At 48.2% G+C, this 23,687-nt stretch overlaps 1 protein-coding gene across 1 annotated transcript in view; it reads right to left on the bottom strand.

The window, feature by feature from the left end:
• Nucleotides 1-23,474, bottom strand: part of PRKAR2A (protein kinase cAMP-dependent type II regulatory subunit alpha) — a 46,366-nt gene extending 22,892 nt beyond the window's left edge. The window contains exons 1-2 of the mRNA XM_079794786.1: nucleotides 22,959-23,474; nucleotides 6,610-6,645 (exon numbers count right to left, since the gene is read on the bottom strand). Coding sequence (XP_079650912.1) covers nucleotides 6,610-6,645; nucleotides 22,959-23,241 — 319 coding nt within the window. The 5' untranslated portion in view covers nucleotides 23,242-23,474. The remainder of the gene's footprint in view (nucleotides 1-6,609; nucleotides 6,646-22,958) is intronic.
• Between the last annotated feature and the right edge of the window lie 213 nt (nucleotides 23,475-23,687).

A 23,687-nucleotide genomic window follows, 5' to 3' on the forward strand; every position in this document is an offset into this window, starting at 1 on the left:
TCAGATCTGTCCGACAGATGAAGGCCGACCCGCCTGAGCGCCCAGATCACTGCTGCCCTTCTCGGCATCGTCACCGCTGTCTCGGTAGGAGACTGAGAGCTGCTGAGCAGACAGCGTGCTAACCTGCAAGCCTCCTGCTTCTGTGTGTCCTTAGTGCTGTCATTACCAGCCGTTTTCCAAACTAGGGATTCACCAGACTTCCTCTCTCCTCGTATCCAATCAACACCTCAAATTCTTCCTCAGCAATACTCTCACATTCGACCTTTATTCAATCTGCCCCAATCGCTACTCCTTCGTTCACGACGTTTACAAGCCCTTCATTTTGGAGCTAGATGGGTACATGGGTATTATTATACTATGATTTGAACAAAAGTAGTTATTTTCATTAAAATTATTTATATGTTTCTATTTGTGGAAAAATATTATGACTTTATTTTTCAAAACTGGTCCTGAATTTCCCCCCTTTTCTTCTGAACTCCCCTCCCTTTGCCCTCTTCCTGTTTACACCCAACCGCTCGATCTCCTGGTCCTAATCCCCAATTGCTTCTCATTCTGTGTAGAAATCCACCTCTCAGTGTCCGTGACTGCTGCCCTGCGTTCTCACAGCAGGAAGCTTGTCTCAGTGCACAGGCTCCCTGGGGGAGGCCGGATGGCCCCTGCCGCAGCCTCAAGAGCCACACTGAGTGCCTTGAGACGCTGAAGACCTATTGAAAAGGAAGACCAGCCCTGGCCGGTTTGGCTCAGTGGATAGTGTCGGCCTGTGGAATGAAGGATCCCGGGTTCGATTCCCGGTCAGGGCACATGCCTGGGTTGCGGGCTCAATCCCCTGTGTGGGGCGTGCAGAAGGCAGCCAATCAATGATTCTCTCTCATCACTGATGTTTCTACCTCTCTCACTCCCTCTTCCTTCTTCTCTGAAACCAATAAAAAATATATTTAAAAGAAAGAAAAGGAAGACTAGCAGCAGCACGGCCCATGGTTTGGAGGAATTTATTTTGCCACAGGTCTCCAGCAGATGTCACTAGTCAGCAATACGAACCGTACAAAGGACACTAGATTATCCAGCACAGCCTTCTTCCAAACGGTAACTGGTGCTCCTTCATCCAGAAATGGGACTCTTAAGATGTGCTGGTGGGCCCTGGCTGGTGTGGCTCAGTGGATAGAGCGTCGGCCTGGGAACTGAAGGGTCCCGGGTTTGATTCCCGTCAAGGGCACGTACCCAGGTTGCGGGCTCAATCCCTAGTGGGGGCATGCAGGAGGCAGCCAATCAATGATTCTCATCATTGATGTTTCTATCTCTCTCTCTTCTTTCCTCTCTGAAATCAATAATAAAATATTTTTAAAAACCAAACATATATGTTGTTTTTTTTTTAAGTGCTTGTGAGAGAAACTTTCATGTCTACAAAGAAATGCGCACCGGTCCTGGTCACCAGCCTGAGGCCCCATGCTGACCTGCTCGCTGGGTGTCTTAGCCAGCTTGGGCTGCCATAAGGAAACACCGCCGACTGGTGGCTTAAACAACAGAAGTGTGTTTTCTCATAGTCCAGAGGCTAGAAGTCCAAGACCAAGGTATTGGTTCTCCTGGGGCCTCTCTCTCTCCTTAGCTTGTAGCTGGATGCATTCCTTTACTTTTTAAATTTTTATTGATTTTTAGATAAAGAGAGAGATCAATTTGCTGTTCCACTTACTGACGCATTCATTGGTTACTTCTTGTATGTGCCCTGACCGGAGATCAAACCAGCGACCTTGTCGTATCAGGAGGACGTTCTAACCAACTGAGCTCCCCAGTCAGGGCCGATGCCTCCTGCTGAGCCCTCACACGGCCTTCCCTCTGAGCTTGCACTCCTGGTGGCTCTGCCTTTTCTTCCTTCCTTCCTTCCTTCCCTCCCTCCCTCCCTCCCTCCCTCCCACCCTCCCTCCCTCCCTCCCTCCCTCCCTCCTTTCCTTCCCCCCTCTCCCTCCCTTTCTTTCCCTCCCTCCCTCCCTCCCTCTCTTTCTTCCCCTCCCTCCCTCCCTCCCTCCCTTTTTTCCTTCCTTCCTTCCTTCCTTCCTTCCTTCCTTCCTTCCTTCCTTCCTCCCTTCCCTTCCCTTCCCTTCCCTTCCCTTCCCTTCCCTTCCCTTCCCTTCCCTTCCTTATTTTTTTGTTAATCCTCACCTAAGGGTATTTTTTCTATTGCCCTTTTCTAGAGACAGTGGAAGGGAGGAGTAGAGACAGAGAGAAACATCAATGTGAGAGAGACACATGGGCTGGTTGCCTCCTGCATGCACCCCAACCCAGGGCAGGGGATCAAACCTGCGCCCTTGACGGTAATTGAACCTGGGACCCTGCCGTCTGTGAGCTGCCACTCTAACCACTGACCCAAACGGCGGGGGCTCTTCCCGTTCTTATAAGGACTCCTGTCCTACTGGATTAGGGCCTCATCCTTCAGACCTCATTTAACCTGATTAACCTCTTTAAAGGCCCAATCTCTAAGTGCAATTACATTGAGGTTGGGCCTCAACATAGGCCTTTGAGGGAGACACACGATCCATAACACTGGGTTTCTAAGTTATTTTAAGCAATGTTTAGTAGTATTTCACCCCAAGACAGCTATGGATGAAAAAAGTACTGAATACTGTGAAAGGATATAAAGAAAAACCCCTGTATCTAAGTACACTGTAAGCATGTGAGCCTACGAGACAGGGACGGCTGGTCACAGGCACCTGCCATGCAGCAATGAGATTCTCAGCGGACTCTCCTGTTGACGGTGCTAGTCATCACTAGAAGCAGACGCCCCTGCCGACCTGTGACCTGATGCCCAACACACACATTCCAAGTAATGCGCTTTGAAGCGTCAATACACGTTCAATAAATGAACAGGGTTTTTTTGGATAAGGTTTTTTAGATGAACAGAATCAGACTAACATGTCAAACTCAAAGACAGTTCACATAACTCAGGATTACTTCCAGAAAGCTGCCTCTGAAGAATTCATAAACTGCTCATTCAATGTAGAGACTGTTCTGCTAGGACTTGGGAGGCACTGCTTCCCAACCCCAGCGCTTGCCAGGGGAAGAGCTCGCCTCTGAAGCGCCCCACCCTGGTCTGAGCCTGGGCCCCCGCCCCTCACCCCATTTCTACAGGGCCCCGATCCTTGGACTCTTTAATGGTAAAACGGGACGACGACACTAGAATCCGAAAAGGGTGAGTGACAGCGGGGCTGGGCTCGGGAGACACTCAGGCCCGCCTGGTCCCTGTGCTGCTTCGTGCTCCGTCACCGTGTCCGACAGCCCGAGCAGAACTCAGGCTCACAGCTCCCATGTCCTCACACGGCCAGTCTGTGCTTAAGTCTTTGAATCATATCGCACCTCTCCTCCCACCGTTCTTTTACCTCTTCCCCTTCAGCCAGAGCGGCCAGGTCCAGCTCACCCGCTTCGAGTGTTAGGACACTGTCCCAGCTAGACGCCTCCTTCGGGTACTGGCCCACCAGCAGCCATGTTCTCCAGCTCCCAGGGCAGTTTCTGCCCGCCTCCCAGAAGTGTTCCTTCAGGGGCATGTGCCAAGGTGTGGCTATAGTCACTGATCAAAGACTGGAACGTGAGTCCAGAGGAAGAGGAATAGTGAAAAGGAGGCCGGATCGATGCCTTGCCAGGGCGGGAGCAGGAGCTGAGAAGACAGCAGGTCAAGTGACACAAGACTGGCACCAGTGACGCAGAGTCTGTCACGTCAGAGCGTGGCCATGGAGTATGGGGTGGAAGACAAGGTCCTTGGAAGAGAGGAGGTCAAGGACCAGAGGGGCGAGGCAGTGGAAGGGAAACGATGTAGAAATAAAAAGGGCCCAGCGGTGAGGCTCGGTGGAGTGTCGACCTCTGAACCAGGAGGTCACTATTCTATTCCCGGTCAGGGCACAGGCCCGGGTTGCGGGCTCCATCCCCAGTGTAGGGTGTGCAGGGGACAGCCGATCCAGGATTTTCTCCCATCATTGATGTTTCTCTCTCTCCCCCTCTCCCTTCCTCTCTGAAAACAATAACAATATTTTTTAAAAAGAAAAGGGACAAGATGGGATTATTAGATGACTACTAGTAAAACAAGGAGGGGTAGTAGCTGGGAGAATATAACAATGAGAGGTTTGAAGCCGAGAGTTTTAGGAAGGAGGGAAAGCAAACGGTCTGAAAGGAGCCACGAGCCAGGAGCCACGAGCAGCACAGACCCATCCCGTCAGTGTTGTCAGTGTTACCGGAAGGAGAGTGAGCACAGCCGCCACTGGAGAAGCCTGCAGGGCAAGCGGAGCTTCAGCCAGAGCAGAAGATGCCGCTACCCTCAGAGGACAGGCCGAGGACGCGGAGGGCCCACTGGAGACTGACCACGGAGGGTCTCAGCGATGGAGGAACACGAGGGCTCACGCTCCCTTTGGGCACACTGTCACCTCGACCGCTGCGAGCGACTTACTCTCTGCTTTGCTCGTTTCCTGTCTGTACAATGGGGATACTCATAGCATGTACCTACAGTGTTAATGTAAGAATTTATTAACAATACAAGGCAGGCAGGCATTGAGAAAGACCTTAAAGCTGTGCACCGAGCACAATCTGTATGCCAGCTATTGCTACAGGCTGCTTTCTCTCCTGCACAGTCATTTTAGAATCTTTTATTTTCACTTAACATTTGAGTAACGTTAAAAAGTCTTAGATGTTCAATAGGATTGTGAAACGTGAGGGGGAGGAATGACAACATGTGCTCGTCTGAGTCCTCGGCAGCTCAAGGACTGCCGCACGCCGAAAGCCCAGCGGCCATCCGTGAGCGAGCACCCGCTGTGCGCTGTGCCCTCTGCAGGAGAGCTCGCTGTCTCCACCGCCCTCATCGGTCCTGCAGATGCCAAGGGACATCCCTGATCTTTCTGGAAAGAGGGATGCGGGCAAGGATGAACCGAAATGGAGATGATCCCTCACAGGTCTTGCACCAGCCTTAGTCTCTTCTCCATTTCCTCTCTGTGAATAACTCTACACATAAGAACACCTCCTTCCATCTCCTTTCAACAGACGTTGGTGCACAATGTTATCAAAGGCTTTCTGGAAAAATGAGCAGCTTTTCTCAAAGAAAAGGGTGCAAGGACAGAAAGGGTGAGTGGAAGGGTGGGTGACATGAAAGAACAAGGTGACATGTGCAGCTTGAGTGACAATCCTGAGACACTAACATCCCAACAGACAGCCAAACTCAGGTTACTCTAACTCGCTAGAAAAAGCCCTTTCTCTAAAATAAAGCAAAGGAACTCTGGATGCACCCAAAAGTCACACATTTTAATTATACAAAAAACTTTTGGAAAATATATTGATCAGCAATATGCCAAAAGGGGGTATCCTCCCCACCTGGCAGGTGTGGCTCAATGGCTGGGTGCCAACCTATGAACCAGGAGGTCACGGTTGGATTCCCAGTCAGGGCGCAAGCCCAGGTTGTGGACTCGATCCCCAGTGTGAGGCGTGCAGGAGCAGCCAATCAGTGATTCTCTCTCATCATTGATGTTTCTACCTCTCCCTTCCTCTCTGAAATCAATAAAAAGATATTTTTTAAAAATGGGGGGTTCCTTCTCAGCTTAGGAGCAATCATGAAGAAAAATAAAAAAGAGGAGGATGTATATATTCAACTAATATTTGCCGAGTGCCTGTTATGTACCAGGCAGTTCAAGGTAACAGTTACATAAGAAAAACTTTGATAGCAAAAGTAAAATAAATAGCACAACCAATGTGAAAAACTTTGCATTAAAAATTTCAAAAGGTTAAAAATCATGACAGAAATTTACTCAAACTTACAAAAATAATCTAGACCAGTGGTCGGCAAACTCATTAGTCAACAGAGCCAAATATCAACAGTACAACGATTGAAATTTCTTTTGAGAGCCAAATTTTTAAAACTTAAACTATATAGGTAGGTACATTGTTATTAACTTAATTAGGGTACTCCCAAGCTGGCCTTTGCTAAAAACTCAAGGGGACAAAGAGCCGCATGTGGCTTGCGAGCCGCAGTTTGCCGACCACTGATCTAGACCATAATAGATAAAAGATTCAAGTATTACCAAGTTAGTTCTATATGGGAAAATAAAAATGGATTTCCCATGTTTGGAAACACTAATTTTTGTTAACAATCAAAGGAGTGCCAAATAAAACAACCAGAGCACTACTTTCCATCCAACCTAAAGGCGTGGCTTCTAGTGACATAATAATTAACTAATTATAGCAATATAAAAATATACACATATATACTCTGAACTGAAAATGAAATAGAATGAAGGAATCAGAAAATTTTTATAATGTTCTGAATGCTGTTAATTTTTTTAAAAATATTTTTTTATTGATTTTTTTTATAGAGAGGAAGGTAGAGGGATAGAGAGTTAGAAACATCAATGAGAGAGAAACATCACTTAGCTGTCTCCTGCACACCCCCCACTGGGGTTGTGCCTGCAACCAAGGTACATGCCCTTGACCGGAATCGAACCTGGGACCCTTCAGTCCGCAGGCCGACCTCTATCCACTGAGCCAAACCGGCTAGGGCTGCTGTTAACTTTTTATTAAAAAGAGCAGTTTGTTTTAAGATAACCCTATCTTAAGACATAGCAGTATGTTTTGAAAGAGAACATATACCTGATACTCGCCGATCATGTCTACTAGGAATTGGAACTGCAAAAGAAAGAAGAAACAACATTTAGTCATCATAATATCATATGACCCCATTTTATCCTCCCATTTTGCAAAAATCTTTGACAACAGAACTAGGCATCACAACACCAAGTAATGGGTCAATTCACACTCTTCCATAATCAACCACAGACAGTTCAGCATGATCACATAAAGACAATATAAAGGAATACAGATGATGTATTATAGAATTGTACCCCTGAAACCTATATCATTTTATTAACCAATACCCCCCCCAAATAAATTCAATTAAAAAGACAATATAGAGAATAATATGTCTCTTTGAAAACAGGCTCTTCATAACTTCAATGTACTTAAAGGTGACAATTTTTATTTCTGCTCACATCCACGTTTCATCTAATTTATATCATACCAAATGATTAAGAAATCGACCAAATGTATTGGTAATTTATCACACCAAATAGTAAAATGCTTTCTTTAATATTCTTTAAAAACAATCCCAAGACCTGCTAGACAATAGCATTTGATTCATTTTCAAATAATTTAATGAGTATTATAAGAAAATGAAAAATAAATTAACCATTAAGTTACAGTCTCAATTATGGGTGGATTTTCTCCTGCCCATGGTTAGTGTAAAGAAGAAACAAAAGAACCCACACATTTTTATCTTTGCTAATTTTTTCTATTTTTCACTTGTCATTCCTTGTTTGACGGTTACCTAAATTCTCACTACTAAACTATATCATCTTAATAAGCCTTTTTTTAACCTTCAAAGCTTAATCTGATTATCTTTGTGTGTTTTTTTAAAAAAATCTTTTCACCTTCCAAAAATGAGAAATTTGAGTATTTGTGAAAAACAAATTGAAGGAAGCTTAGAGAGCCTAACTCAACTCATGTGCGGTCTCTGAGACAGACACAGGAAGGAGGCAAATGCTTATCCTGTATCAGTGGTCGGCAAACTCATTAGTCAACAGAGCCAAATATCAACAGTACAATGATTGAAATTTCTTTTGAGAGCCAAATTTTTTAAACTTAAACTATATAGGTAGGTACGTTGTTATTAACTTAATTAGGGTCTTCCTAAGCTGGCCTTTGCTAAAAACTCAAGGGGACAAAGAGCCGCATGTGGCTCGAGAGCCGTGGTTTGCCGACCACTGTCCTATATAATAAAAGCCTAATATGCTAAGTGTCCGGTCAAATGGTCGGCCTTTCAACCAATCAAAGCGTAATATGCTAATGATATGCTAATGATATGCTAAGGCCGCTCAACCACTTGATATGATGTGCACTGACCACCAGGGGGCAGACAGTCTACCTGTAGGTTAGCTTGCTGCTGGGGTCCAGCTGATTGGGACTGAGCAAGATGGGCTGGACACACCCTGGAGCCCTCCCGCGTCTCTCCCCAGCTGGCCAACCACCCGCGTCTCTCCCCGGCCCCAATTGTGCACCGGTGGGGTCCCTCGGCCTGGCCTGCGCCCTCTCACAATCCGGGACCCTTTGGGGGATGTCAGAGAGTTGGTTTCGGCCCAATCCCGCAGGCCAGGCCGAGGGACCCCACTGGTGCACGAATTCATGCACCGGGCCTCTAGTTTATTATAAAGGGTTAGAATTATCTTTCTGCTCAGCATGGGGTCAAAGTCAAGTTACTGGAACAAATGGGGGAGGAAGGAATCAAAAGAAAGCCCCCGTCGTTACTGGCAGAAAAGTCCCTCTCTGCTTCTCCAATGGAACAGTAGCTTAGTCAAAAAGAAAGATGATAAATTCAGTTCCAGTATAGGTACTATGTCCCATGCACTATAGTAGACAATTTGGGAGACATCAGTGGAGGAAAAAAAGCCTCCTGATTTCATGAAGCTTGCATTCCAGTTTGATGGCTATGGGTCAGGTTCCCTGGATCATTTGAAACACAAGTGCCTGCCACTCAGGGAGATAGATGAAATGAAATGTACATCACTTAAGCTCTCATCCCAGACCTTAGGGTTTCCATAATTAAAGCCACTAAACATGAGGACACAACCTACAATTACAAAACACACACTGAAGTGATTCAGCATGGGTGCTATCAGAGGATTCCTCAAACAAAGCAGTAGATATCAAGAGCACAGAACTATTATAAGATAAGAACACGGTGTTTAAAACAATTAAAAACATAAAAATCTCAAAAGCATAGAGAATAAGATACAACCAAAAACAACCAGGAGATTTGAAAAACAAAAAAACAACTTGAACAGCTAAGAGAAAAATAACAACAGTCATTGAAATTAAAAACTATAATGCAAGGCATATTCTTAGTACGTAACACCTAAAAATGCTGAAAAATCCAAATTGCAAAATATCATCTTATTTATAGAAAACTTTACAGAATCCACAGACATGATAAAATTTCACTTTTATTCTGTTGTCAAATCATATTTCATGTAACTAATTCAAAGTAAATGAAATATATGCACAGTCATTATTATTTTTTTACTGATTGATTTTAGAGAGAGAAAGGGAGAGGTGGAGAGAAACATCAATTTATTGTTCCACTTATTTATGCATTCATTGGTTGTTGTTTTTTTAAAGATTTTTTATTGATTTTTAGAGAGAGCGAGGAAGGGAGAGAAAAACATTGATATGAGAGTGAAAAATCCATCAGTAGCCCCCTGTATGCACTCTGACCCAGGGTCAAGCCTGCAACCTTTGAACTGGCAACCTTTCAGTGCATGGACGCTCAACCAACTGAACCACACCGGCCAGGACTGTTGTTTTATTTTGTTTTTTTAAGCTAGAGAGAGGAAGGAGGGAGGGGGAAGAGAGAGAGACATCAATTTGTTGTTCCATTTATTTGTGCATTCATTGGTTGCTTCTTGTATGTGCCCTGATCTGAGATCCAACCCGTGACCTTGGTGAACTGGGATGATGCTCTAACCAACTGAGCTAGCTGGCCGGCCTACATGCATAGTCGTTAACATAAACAAAGTGTTAATACGAATAAAATTTCGTACAAAAAGATGAGAAAAAATAATAAAATAAACAATGTGTTGAAATTCACTTAATTTGTTTCACACTATACTGAACTAGAATTTTTAAATGCAAACTTAAAATCACTATTTTTATATATTATGCAAAAAAGACAAAATAATTATATATATATATTTTAAATATTTTTATTGATTTCAGAGAGAGGGGAGGAGAGAGTGAGAGAGATAGAAATATCAGTGATGAGAGAGAATCATCAATCGGCTGCCTCCTGCATGCTCCTTACTTGGGCATGTGCCCTGACAGGGAATCAAACTGTGACCTCCTGGTTCATGGGTCACACTCAACCATTGAGCCACACCGGCTGGCCACGAAAGTACTTTTTAAATTCCTAAAGCATTCCCTGTTACGGTGAAAGAGTCCAAAAGTGTAAAAAAATAAGTTGACTTGCAGTAGAAAATGTAATTAAAAACAAGGGACTTTAGGCATTTAGCTTGAATGAATGAGTGAATAAAAAGGTAAACAAAATGGGTAAAAACATGCTGCCTGATAAACCTGTGTTATTTAATTAATTTTAATCAGCACATGTCTCACAAGCTCTCCCAGGGCCAGAAGAAACCGCTGCCGTTGAACAAGATACACCGAGGCACAGAGAACGCAATCAGGACGACTCCGACCGAGAGACCATCTTCCTCCAAGTTCACCGCCGCTTAGGGACTCAAAACAGCACACCCCCCTCTATGTGACTCAGACAGACATTCAGCTAGCACAACAAGCATGGAACATTCTTCCAGCAGAAAACAATGCCTGACACGCACTGAGCTGCTGAGGAATAACCCAGAACAGCCATGTGATAATCACAATAGTGCGGCATATACTGCACCACCGTTGGGAACAGCATGCTCTGTGAGCACATGGGAAGGGTCTAGAGAGGGCAGGAAGGTCCCTGGTCTAAAAAGGAAGGTCTAAGCATGGAGTGCAGAGGAGTGAGCCTGTAATCCAGGGAATAAAAGGAGTGTGAGGTGCACGTGAGCGAGGCTGCCAAAGAGCACAGACACGAGAGCCAACAGGTGAGCAGGGCACTGGGAGCCCGCAGTGGCAGGGACTCGGGAGCGATAAGCTGGTAATTTATGTCCTTCTTTTCCCCGTCGGGGAGGAGAGCAGAAACAAAGACTAAAGAACTCAAGATTCCCTGGGATGTAACTGTCAGACCAGAAAAGGGAGTCTGGGGAATAGACTGAGGCTTACCGGGGAGGAATTATTAACTGAGCGGAGAGGAACGAAGACTCTCCTCCCCGTCCTGGGAGTGGCAGGCAAGCCCTCCATCCACAACACTGTCCTCTGGCTCTGCGGATGCTCCCCCGCAGGCTCTGTGCGCTCCCCGCCCTGGGCAGCTGTAAGACCCTGGGAAGAGGGGAGGGGACCCCACAGAAGGTGGCATGAACTGAAGCCACTTGGAAATGTTCCCTGTGAGTGGGTCAGCGGTGGAGCGCAGGGAGTCATCGCAGACCGGGTTACAGCCCCTGCCTGCAGCTGGTGGGGGAGGCAGGGGCTGAGGCGGCGTGGCTGCGGACAGCAGAAAACAAATGGATTCCGGAGATGTACACCGTCTAGTGACAGGCTCCATGTTTACCCCACAAATGTCAAAAGATAAAATCATATCCTTACAATTATTAAAGACGACATCTTCTACATGGATATCATTCAATCTATAAATAAGGGTGTGTCATAGATTCCAAAATCATAAAATGTCGGAATGGCCAAGTAGCTATAAAGTCATCATTGTATGGATGTACCATATTCCGTGGCAGCTCACCGGAACGCCAGCCGATGCTGCCAGTCCACCGATTCACCCGACTCCTCCTTCCCCTCATTACTCACCTCCACTTCCTACAACTCCATCTGCTCTGCCTCCCACTTTGCTGCCTGACTCAGCCCACCTTTCTCCGTCTCCAGTCATCCTGTCTGAAGGGCAGCCTTCCTTCCTGATGGCTGCAACAGCCCAAACGTGCCTCCCCTGCCGGTTCGTCTACACTGGAAACGGTTCTGCCTGCCACGCGGGCTCTCTCGCCAGCGCCCTCTCCCTTCCAGGTCTTCTCCGGGGTGGTGGGGCGTCAGCCGAGGCCGGCAGTCAGACATCCCTCGCCCAGGCCCCCCACCTGGCTTAGGTGACGATTTCCAACCAGGGGGTTAAGATGGTGTTTACCTCTCGGGGCCCCTCTTCAGGGAAGCCTTACCCGACCTGCTAATGAGGTCAGACGCCTCACAGGCTCTGAGAAACCCAGCACCTTTCCCTGGAAGCAGCAATGCCGCCGGTGCAAGCTACACGACCTAGAGGTGACTTGGCTGATGCTGTCTCCCCTACAGGCTAGGCTGTGAGGTCTCCCTAAGGAAAAGGACTAGGTGTTTGTGCTTACCAATGTGTTTCCAATGCCTGGCACATGACAGATCTTTAGTATGTGTTTGCCCACTGTGGTTATAAACGCGTACGTGTGCCAGAATACATAAGAACATCCACCCTCCAGAAACCTGGGGGCCTGATGATCACAGGCCTAAAGAGTTCAGTGAATGGCCAAAACCGGTTTGGCTCAGTGGATAGAGCGTCGGCCTGCGGACTCAAGGGTCCCAGGTTCGATTCCGGTCAAGGGCATGTACCTTGGTTGCGGGCACATCCCCAGTAGGGGGTGTGCAAGAGGCAGCTGATCGATGTTTCTCTCTCATCGATGTTTCTAACTCTCTATTACTCTCTCTTCCTCTCTGTAAAAAAATCAATAAAATATATTAAAAAAAAAAAAAGAGTTCAGTGAATGGGCAACCAGGAATGCAAAGATACGATGACTGTCCACAGCAGCTCTATTCATAGTCACCAAACCCTGGAAACATGAATGGAGAAAATATGGTACATCCATACAACGAAATATTACTCAGCAATAAAAGCTATTGGTAACATATAGTAACTTGGATGAATCTCAAAGACATTATGCTGAGTGGGGGAAACAGTCTCAAAAGACACATACTGTAGCATGCTCTCCCTCCCAGGAGCACACCCTCACTCCCCCTCCCCTCCCCCCACAGGCATGCATCTCTAAACTCAGGGGACCCACCGGGCTTGCAACCAGGAAACAGTGGGTAGTGGCAGCTCGTCCTGGAATACCGCCCTGACCCTGTTTCCAAGGTCCCCTTCTCTCTGACTTCTTTCTTTATTATTATTATTGATTTCAGAGGAAAGGGGGAGGAGAGAGAGAGAGAAAGAGAGAGAGAGACATACTATATAATAAAATCCTAATATGCAAATTGACCAAATAGCAAAACGACCAGTCGCTATGACATATGACGAGCACTGACCACCAGGGGGCAGACGCTCAACGTAGGAGCCGCCCCCTGGTGGTCAGTGCGCTCCCACAGGGGGAGCACCGCTCAGCCAGAAGCTGGGCTCAAGGCTGCCTCTCCCGCCTCCGCTGCAGACAGGCAGTAAGGAGTGAGGGGTCCTGGACTGGGAGAGGGATGTCTGACTGCCGGCTTAGGCTTGATGCCCCGCCAGGGATTGGCCCTAGCCGGCAGGCGGACATGCTCTGAGGGGTCCTCGACTGCGAGAGGGCAAAGGCCGGGCTGAGGAACCCCCCTCCCCCCGTGCACGAATGTCGTACACCCGGCCTCTAGTCAACGATGAGAGAGAATCATTGATTGGCTGCCTTCCTGCACACCCCACACTGGGGACTGAGCCTGCAACCCGGGCATGAGCCCTAGACTGGATTCGAACCTGGAACTCTTCAGTCTGCAGGCCAACGCTCTATCCACTGAGCCACACCAGCTAGGGCTTCTCTGACTTCTCAGCCGCCAAAGCAGCGCAGCTAGGCTCATTTCCGCACCTGGCCCCTTTCTGCTGCTGCTTCTACCCCGGGCCCTTTCGGTGTCACTGCCCCCGCTTTGTTAAACGCCCTCTAAACGTTACTTGGACTCGAGTTGTGAAATCTTTCCTGCATGAAGCCAGGAGCCCACACACGACCAGCAGGCCGGGCAGACCGCTCAGGGCCAGGTCCCCTTCCCGTCGCTTACACCCGGGTTACATTTGCATAGTACAGGGTCTGCCTAAATAGGGGTTCAATAGCTATTTGCTGAGTGTATAAACAAGCCCTCTCACCCTGACCAGGTAGCTCAGTTGGTTAGAGCATCATCCTCAGAGGCCAAGGTTGTGGGTTCTATCTCTGGTCAGAGCAATGAGAACTGACCAATAAATGCATAAATAAATGGAACAACAAATCAATGTTTCTCTCTCCCCCTTCCTCTCTCTCTCTCTCAAATCAATTTTTAAAAAAACACAAAGTCAGGTGTGATCCAAGGGGCTCATAAATAACAAAAACACTCCTACACTTAGGAAATTCTAAGAGTTTTAGAAGCTCTGTGACAGGAATCTGGGACAGAGGCCAGACACATTCTTTATTATACAACAAAAACAAACTGTTAAAACTCCCTGGACAACTTACAAAAATAAAAAGAAACAAAAATGCCCAAGACGACTGATGCCCACTCATTTCAAGGGCACTATATTCCATTCTTATTTATTAGCATTTTAGATACTATTGATCTACTAGACTAACAACATTTTAAAAATTAGGTATGCATTAAAATCAACCAGAATCTGAGGATTACCTAGTGATTCCTAGAAAAAAATCCGGGCCAGATAGTGTGGCTCAGTGGTTGAGCATTGACCTATGAACCAGGAAGTCATGGTTCCATTTCCAGATAGGGCACATGCCTGAGTTGTGGGCTCGATCCCCAGTGTGGGGTGTGCAGGAGGCAGCTGATCAATGATTCTCTCTCTGAAATCAATTTTAAAAAATTCTTTTTAAAGAAAGAAAAAAATCCCTGGAGCATCACCAACCAGATATGACTTCTCTTTTGTGAGTTAAGAAATCAACCCACTAGATGAGCACTGGACACAAGACAACTCACCTGCCTTCTGATGATCACGGAGTCCCCAAAGAAAAAGCCTCAAGAACCTTTCCCAAGAGCCATCGAGAACATGACAAAATGATACGGCTCATTACAGCAAGGAGCAAATCCTCCTCGGATCAGAATTTTACTTTTCTTTATAAATGGATGCCTCAAAAAACCAAAGTGCTCCATTATCACATTGCAAACTGAATAATAGTTCTTCAGCCACTGGTTTATCTCACAACCCGATATCCAAATTTCTACATTATTAATCACTGTCTTCACACATAATATTTTGTGGGTATCATAGCTTAAAACTATTGCTGACAAATTCCCAGGCAGATATCAGGGTTTGGACTGAAAAAAACTCAAGCCATCTATTTTTAGATTCACTTAAATGGACCTCAAATGCGAAAGAAATAATACAAGCTAAAAGTTTTAGTTACCAGTCTCTGTCTGAACACCCATACTTTTTCTTTTTTAATTCCAAAGAGTCATACACTAAATTTTATATTAAACTAGAGGCCCAGTGCACGAAATTCGTACGCGGTACAGTCCCTGGGTCTGGCCTGCAATCAGGGCCATCTTCCCCGGGTGCCTGCAGCCGGCCCCTCCCCTTGCCGCCACCCACCCTGGTTCCCCATTCGCCATTGGGCAATCGGAGCCTGCCACCGGGGAAAGGGACCAAGATGTGGTCAGTGCGCTGCATAGTGACTGGTGGAGCGGTCGCTCTAGTCGTTCCACCGTTAGGGTCAATTTACATACCACCCTTTATTATATAGGACAGGAAAAATTACACAGAAAAACAGCCAACACCTATTTTCATTCCTGAAGCTACATCGTCTGAAATTATGGCAAAATAACTCTTATTTTTGTTTAATCCTCACCTGAGGATATTCCTTCCACGGCTTTTTAGAGAAAGTGGAAGGGAGGGAGCGGGGAGAGAGAGAGAGAGAAACGTCTATATGAGAGAGACACATAGATTGGTTGTCTCCAGCACAAGCCCCAACCAAGCCCAGGACCTAACCTGCAACCCAGGTACGCGCCCTTGACTGGGAATCAAACCTGCAACCCCCTGGCGTGTGGGCTGACACTCTAACCACTGGGAAATACCAGCCAGGGCACAAAATAACTCCCAATGAGCAAAATAGTTCCCCTATTATTTTCCTTCAAGTTGCTTTTTACTTGAATAGAAAGTCTTGATCCGTTAGTACTGAGTAAATACTTAATCTTGCAATAATCTCTCATCCTTCGACAGACTGTAAATGAAGACTATTCCGTGCCACAGACAACGAACACAGGCTCCGTGCACGGTCTCCAGAACGGGCAGATAAGGCCAGCCGGTGCTTGGCCACAGAAGTGCGCTGATGGCCCAACTGCATGTGGTCCTTCAAACGAGAACAATTCAAACACTGCCCGTGGAGGTTACTGAAAATGCACTAGCAAAGCTCAGCTTTTGTACTAAAGCTAGAGTGAATGAATCTTTTATGTTCTGTGAATAAGTGTTCTCTAATTTGTGTTGTTTTTTTAAAGAATTTTTATTAATTTCAGAGAGGAAGGGAGAGGGAAAGACAGATAGCAACATCAACGAGAGAGAGAATCATTGATTGGCTCCCTCCTGCATGCCCCACACCGGGGATCGATCAAGCTCGCAACCCAGGACTAACCAGGAATCGAACCGTAACCTCCTGGTTCACAGGTCAATGCCCAACCACTGAGCCATGCTGGCCGGGCTCTAATTTGTTTTTAATAATCATATTTCCTTAGGAAAGGCCACTATACAAAGAGAGCTCACCTTTTCTCGTTTTTTGGGAAATCATTTTCCACACAAACCATCCTCACAGCCACTTTAAAAAAGGGCAGGAAGGCCATAGTGGAAAGGAAGGGAAGAGGGAGGGAGGGAGAGAAGCCATTTTTTAGCTTCCTAAGTGGAGAAAGGTGTCCCTGAAGAGCAGCAACTCCATATTCTCACACCCAAGAAGCTGGTAAGTCCCCCCAGGAACCTCACCAAAGTCACAGAAGCGGTACTCATGATGTGATGCAAACAGGACTTACGACTGTACCTCTCAGAGAAGCAGTGTCTGATCCAAGGTACTATATCTCACTTCTAACTGGAGACTGAATTGCTCTTTTCTATCATTGAAAACAATTTGTGAGCAGATCACTGAGGACATCATTCTTTTTCACAAATTTAAAATATTTGAACAGTATCAGAAGCAGAGCGACAGAAAAAGCAAGAAATCTTCTGCATTCTCAATGAAGTAACTCCATAAAAAAAAATAATCCAAGGATAACTAAATCACTTAACTTTTGTTTTAAATAGTGTGCTATTTCCAGAAACCACAAAATAAATGTTAGTGATTATTATAATTACAACTAGAGGCCCAGTGCACAAAAATTTGTGCACTGGGGGCGGGGGCGCATCCCCTCAGCCTGGCCTGCACCCTCTCACAATCCAGGACCCCTCAGGGAGGGTCCCTAGGCCTGGCCTGAGATCAGGGCCCATCGGGGCTTCCCTTTCCCCGGCTGCAGGCAGCTGGCCCCACCCTGCCACTGCCACTGCTTGCCATCTGTGCAGCACTGCCCCCCCGCTCCCCTGCCACCAGTGGCCTCCCTCTGCAGGTGACGGGTGTGAGGTGCAATGGCTTGGCTGGCCTGGGCCTCCCTCTGCGGGGCGATCGCTGGCCGGCCGCACACCTGCATAGAGTCGCCGCCAGTGGCCTGGCCCTCCCTCTTTCTTTGCTGGGGGGCGGAGCCAGCCCAGCAAGGGGCCATGCTGGTTCTGGTCTCTGGTCGTTCCACTTATGGTGGCTGGCCTTTTATTACATAGGATTGCTTCCAATATTTTTCATCATAATAATGATCTTTTCATTACTTTATTTTTTTTCAAGAAACTAAAAAGTTTATCAAGAGCAAATGAAAAAATCCAACAAATATAATCATCCAGAAATAGCTCATCATCTCTCATCAGATACTGAAGAGTTTTGAGAATTGAAAGGGGATCCAATAAGCTGTCTTTTCTTTCATTTCCAGATAAAAGATTTTGTAATTTGTAGTTGACACATTTTAAGAAGAAATCCCCCCAAAAGGTCTAAATTATAAACCTTTTAAAAATGCATTTGTGCCCTGGCCAGTGTGCCTCAGCTGTTAGAGCATCGTCCTGTGCACCAGGTCTCTGGTTTGATTCTCAGTCAGGGCACATACCTAGGTTTCAGGTTCAATCCCCGGTCAGGGCGGGTGAGGGAGGTAACCGATCCATGTATCGCTCACACATCGATGTTTCTCTCACTTCCCACCTTCCCCCTCTCAAAAATCAATAAAAATTCATTCGCTTCTCTTTCATATATCCATGACATTCAAAATGGCCAACAGACAGAAAAGCCAGAAAAATCAATTACCAGTTTCAAGGAGATAATTTTCCTTTGGCTTTAACATTCACATTTATTAGAACCAAGTAAGTACAAGACAAGGCTTTGAATTAAGGGCATAAAGAAATAAAACCTTAAATTACCCTGTGAATGAAATCACTGCTAAGTTCTTTAACGAAGCCCATTCCTCTCCAGTTTCTGAGGATGCGCTGCCCCCACGTCTCCCTCGGTCCTGACCCACCCACCCACTCTAGGGCCTTGTTCCAGCAGCTGCCACCTCCCACCAGCTCCTTCCCCTCAGCAAACCAACGTGCAAAGGGTGGTTCTACCGTAACAAACAAAACCAAAACCACTGTCTCACAACTTCCAGCCACCACCAGGTCCGCTCTTCACTTCTTCAAAATGTTCTCCCATCGCTTGCCTCATCTTTTGCAGCCACCTTCACACACACACACACACACACACACACACACACACACACACTCCCTGACGCACTGTCAATAAACCTCGCCCCCCGACCCCCGGAGCCTCTCTCTCTGAGAGCCACACTGTGTCCAACCACTTCAACACTGGCCTTACCCGGCATGGCCTCTCCACGGCTCCCAACACCACGGACCAGCGCCCCTCCCTCAGCTCCCGTCTGAGTCCCCACGTCTCCAGTCAGCTCCTGTCCTTCCTTCACCCATTTACTCAACAAGAGGGTTTAAGGATCCACTATGGGCCAGGCTAAATGCTAAGCACTGGAAACAAAACAATACAAAACAAATAAGAATTTTATATCATTACCAGAGCCCTAAAGTAACCAGTTGGGGTGCTATTGAACCCCAACAACAGAGGGACCACTCTAGGCAGGTAAATATGGAAAAGCCTGTCCGAAGCCGAGGCCTAAAGGCAGAGCTGGTCCGAGCCAGGGAAGCAAGGCTCCGGAAGAGCCAGCAGCAATCACAGACAACCTGGGAGGGAAGGAGCCTGGCCAGTGCAGAAACGAGCTAAGCGGGAAGGAGAGGAGGGCTAGAGAGAAAAGGCACAGAGAATCTCGCAGGACTGTGTGGACCATAGACCATAAGGGATTTCATTTCACTTGCAATGAGGGGATTAAACTGAAGAGTGGTAAGATTTGGTCTCCATTAAAAAAAAATCTGGCCCTGGCTGGCTTGGCTCAGCGGATAGAGCTTCAGCCTGCGGATTGAGGGGTCTCAGGTTCGATTCCAGCCAAGGGCACATGCCTGGGTTGCAGGCTCAATCCCCAGTGGGGGGTGTGCAGGAGGCAGCTGATCAGTGATTCTCTCTCATCATTGATGTTTCTATCTCTCTCTCCTTCTCCCTTCCTCTCTGAGATCAATAAAGAAATATACATATATTAAAAAAAAAATCTGGCCCGGCCAGTGTGGGTCAGTGTTTAGGCGTCAACCCATGAACCAAGAGGTCAATGGGTTTGATTCTCAGTCAGGGCACATGGCAGGGTTGCAAGTTTGATTTCCAGTAGGAGGCGTGCAGGAGGCAGCCAACTGACTTCTCTCTCACTGATGTTTCTAACTCTCTCCATCTCCATTCCTCTCTCTCTCAAATCAATAAAAATGTATTTTTTTAAAAATATATTTTATTGTTTTTTTACAGAGAGGAAGGGAGAGGGATAGAGAGCTAGAAACATCAATGAGAGAGAAACATCGACCAGCTGCCTCCTGCACACCCTCCACCGGGGATGTGCCCGCAACCAATGTACATGCCCCTGACCGGAATCGAACCTGGGACCTTTCAGTCCGCAGGCCAACGCTCTATCCACTGAGCCAAACCGGTTTCGGCAATAAAAATGTATTTTTAAAAAATCACGCCTATCCAATTTCAGAACGTTTTCATCATCCCAAACAGAAACTCTGCAACTATCTACACCAGTGGTTCTCAACCTTTCTAATGTCACGACCCACGGGTTGAGAACCGCTGCTGTAGAGGCTAAGACCATCGGAAAACACAGATATTTACCGTATTTTCCGGCGTATAAGACGACTGGGCGTATAAGATTTTCCTGGGTTAAAAAGTCTTCTTACACGCCGGAAAATAAGGTAGATTGTTGAAAGAGAAATCTACCCTTCCCCCCCAAAAAAGCTTACCAAATACCGTATTTTCGGGCGTATAAGACGACTTTTTAACCCAGGAAAATCTTATATGCCCAGTCGTCTTATACGCCGGAAAATACAGTACATTACGATTCATAACAGTAGCAAAATTACAGTTATGAAGTAGCAACGAAAATAATTTTATGGTTGGGGGTCACCACAACATGAGGAACTGTATTAAAGGGTCGCAGCATTAGAAAGGTTGAGAAACACTGATCTACACTAATAAAAAAGAAATATGCAAATTGACCGCACCTCCACGGCATCCACCAGCCAATCAGGAGTATGCAAATTAACACAACAAAGATGGTGGGTTAATTTGCATATGCAGGCCCAGAGCAAAGACTGAAGACTGAAGAGGCTTGGCTTCTCCGCTGCGGCCGGAGCGAAGGCCTGGGTCCCGGGTGCCGGCAGCCGGGGAAGGAAGGCCTATTGCACCAATCTTCACGCAACAGGCCTCTACTTAAACAATAACTCCCCATTACCTGCTCCCTGGGCCCGAGAAACGTTTTTTGACTTTCTCTATGAATCTGCCTGTTCTAGGCGCCTCATATGAGCAGACTCATACAATGTTTGCCCTTTTGTGTCTGGCATATCTGCACTAGCATGATGTTTTCAAGGCTCAGCTGTGTTGTAGCATGAATGTACCAGTATGAGAATTTCATTCCTTTTTGGGGGTGAATACTATTCCGCTGTAAATAGATAACACATTTTGTTTATCCACTCATCACTGATGGGACACGGCTGTTCCTGCCTTTTGGCTACAGTGAGCAACACTGCAATGAACCCTGGCACACAAGCACCTGTTCGACTCCCTATTTCCAAGTCCTCTGGGGATACACAAAGCAGCAGGATTGCTGGATGGTATGGGAATTCTATGTTTAACTTTTTGAGGAACCGCCACACCGTTTCCCACAGCAGCCAGACCATTTTACATTCCTGCCAGCAGTGAGCAAGCGTTCCCGCTCCTCTGCCGCCTCACCAACACTTGCCATTTTCTGTTTTTTCCTAATAGCCTTGCTCATGAGTGTGAAGCAGTTATCTCACTGTGTGCAATGCTATGCTTTAGTCTATTATCTGTAAACAGAAGTTCTCCCTGTGTTGATTTCTATAATTATACACAGCACAGCCACTGAAGAGATATAAACAAGAAACATTTAAATACCAGTAAAATAAAGCACAGGGTTACCAAAATTCAAGTCAACTCAACTTTGAAAAAGGAATAAAAAAAAAACCAAAGAATGAAGACATTACACAAAACTTGTAAACACCATTCTACTCATCTGCGAATAATTTCTAAAATCTTTTTTTTTTTAGCCAAATTACCAACTATCCAGGTAGTCCCAGGGTCCAATAAAAACTGTCACAATTCGTGGTCAGCAGAGGGGAGGGGTTTGGGGGAGATGGGTGAAAAAGGTGAAAGGGATTAAGTATACATGCCAGTTATAAAAACAGTCACGAGGACATAAAGCACAGAATAGAAAGTATAATCACTATAATAACGAAAGCGTAATATGCTAATTAAACCGGATATCTCGAAGCCGCAGTGGCAGTGAGGGCCGAGGCAGAGGTGGCCACCGTGGGGCGCAGGGGCCAAGGAAGAGGTGGTGGGCAGGGGGGTGGGGAGTGCGAGCCCCTTGCACAAATTTCGTGCATCGGGCCTCTAGTATTGTAATAACTGTGTTGTCAGGCGGGACTAGACTTAGGGGGTGGTCACTCTGTAAGGTATATAAATAAATGTCTAATCACTGTGTTGTATACCTAAAACTAATATTGTATGTCAACTCTAATTTTAAAATAAATTTTTTAAAAAAGAGACCAGAGAAAAAATGTCGCAAAGCAGGTTCCAACTTTGTGATTTCCAGACACGACAGTGAAACACACCTAGGGACCGCTCCTGAAATAAAGCCTTTAAAAACATTTGTCCCTGGGAGGTGGCTGCCACTGTCCCCGTGTTAAAGACAAGGAAATCTGCCATCAAGTAGGCTTGACAACTTGCCTTAGACCGCAAAGCAAATCCGTGGCCGAGATTTGGGGAATGGCGATCTCTGATTCCCAGGGTTGAGGTGAAAACCCGTCATTTAATGGGCAAGAAGTTAAGGGAGACAGGGAAGAGCTGGATGAACTGAGGGAGGTTGCCCAGAGCACTGAAGCTTGCACAGCAGTGGCCAACAGTGAACCCCTCGCCAGCAGGACTTGACGTGGGTTCAACTCGGGGCCAGTTTTTCTTTTCCGATCTCGAACCTCGTCTCTCAAACGCCCGCCCGTCGGTGGAATCCGGGCTGTGGAGGAGCAGGATTCCGGTCCCAGGGTCCGTGTTTTAAGAAACGCGAATGGCGGCGGTGAGACAGCCCGATGGGCGTTTGCGTGACAAACCCGTTAGCAAAGCCCTAGCCGGTGGGGCCCCGGGACAGAGCGTGGCCCGCGGGCGGGGGGGTCCCAGGTTCGGTTCCGGCCTGGGCACGTGGCCGGGTTGCGGGATCCCCAGCCCCTCACGGATCCCCTCGCCATGGATGTCTCCCCCCTCTGAGGTCAGTAACCGTCCGAGAGGCCCCGGAGCGGAGGGCCTGAGCCAGGCTGACCCCCGCGGGCTCGGCTGCCGGGGGGTGAGGCGGCCGAGCCTCCTCCCTCTTGGCTCCCGGCTTCCGTCCAGGCTTAGACTTCCCCGTCACTCTTCACCAGCGAACTCCTTCCACACGCCCTCCCGCCGGCGGCTCCGCCAGGGCCGGCGGGTGGGGGTCCCCGTCTTCCGAGGGCCCCGCCGAGGCCGGGGCTCGGGGCCGGCGGACGCGGGCCCACGGCGCGCACGTTTCCTCGGAGGCGGGATCTGACCGCTCCCTCCGGGCGCTCCGGGCGCCCCGACAGGCTCGGCCCTGACCCCGACCCCGACCCCGGGGCGCCGGCGTGGCCCCGCAGCCCGGCCGCCCCCCACCGAGCCCGCCCGCCCGCCGCCTACCGTCCGCCTCCTCTTCCTCCTCGGACTCGCTCTCCGGCTCCGCGGCGCCGGGGCCGGGCTCCTCGGGCTCCTGCGCGGCGGCGGGCAGGGCGGCGGGCGGGCCGGGGGCCGGGGCCGGGGCCGGGGCCGGGGCTCCGGCCGCGGCGGGGGCGCGGGCCTCGCGCACGCGGGTGAAGTAGTCAATGGCGAACTCGACGAGGTCGGGCGGCCGCCGCCGCAGCACCTCCACCGTGTAGCCCTGCAGCAGCTCCGTGAGCCCCGGCGGGATCTGGATGTGGCTCATGCCGGCGGCGGCGAGGACAGGCGGGTCCGGCCGCCAGCGCCGCTGCTCCGCGCTCCCTCACGCCGGCCTCGCGCCCGCTGCCCGCGCGGTCTCCTCACGCGCGACCGCGGTCGGGCCTCCCTCGCGCCGGCTGTGCGTCTCCGGGCCGCACGACCGTACGCCGCTAGCACGGCCGGCCCGGTGCCGCCGCCGCCGCCGCCCAGGGACCGACCAGCGGGCAGGCGGGACGGGCGGGGCCGGGCCGGGTTGTGACGCACGCGGCCGCGAGCGTGCGCGCCCCCCGCCGAGCGCGCCCCCGCCGAGCGCGAGCCCTGTGTGCGCGTGCGCGTGCGCCGCCCAGCCTGGTCCGTCCCGTGGCGGCGCAGAATGAATGAATGGTCTCTAGTCTAGTGGCTACATAGAGTAGTTAGCGCCTCCCATGTAATTAGTCCTAAGGCTCTCTCTCT

Source organism: Cnephaeus nilssonii (genome assembly GCF_951640355.1).
Source record: "Cnephaeus nilssonii genome assembly, chromosome: 17".
NCBI classification, from domain to species: Eukaryota; Metazoa; Chordata; class Mammalia; order Chiroptera; family Vespertilionidae; genus Cnephaeus; species Cnephaeus nilssonii.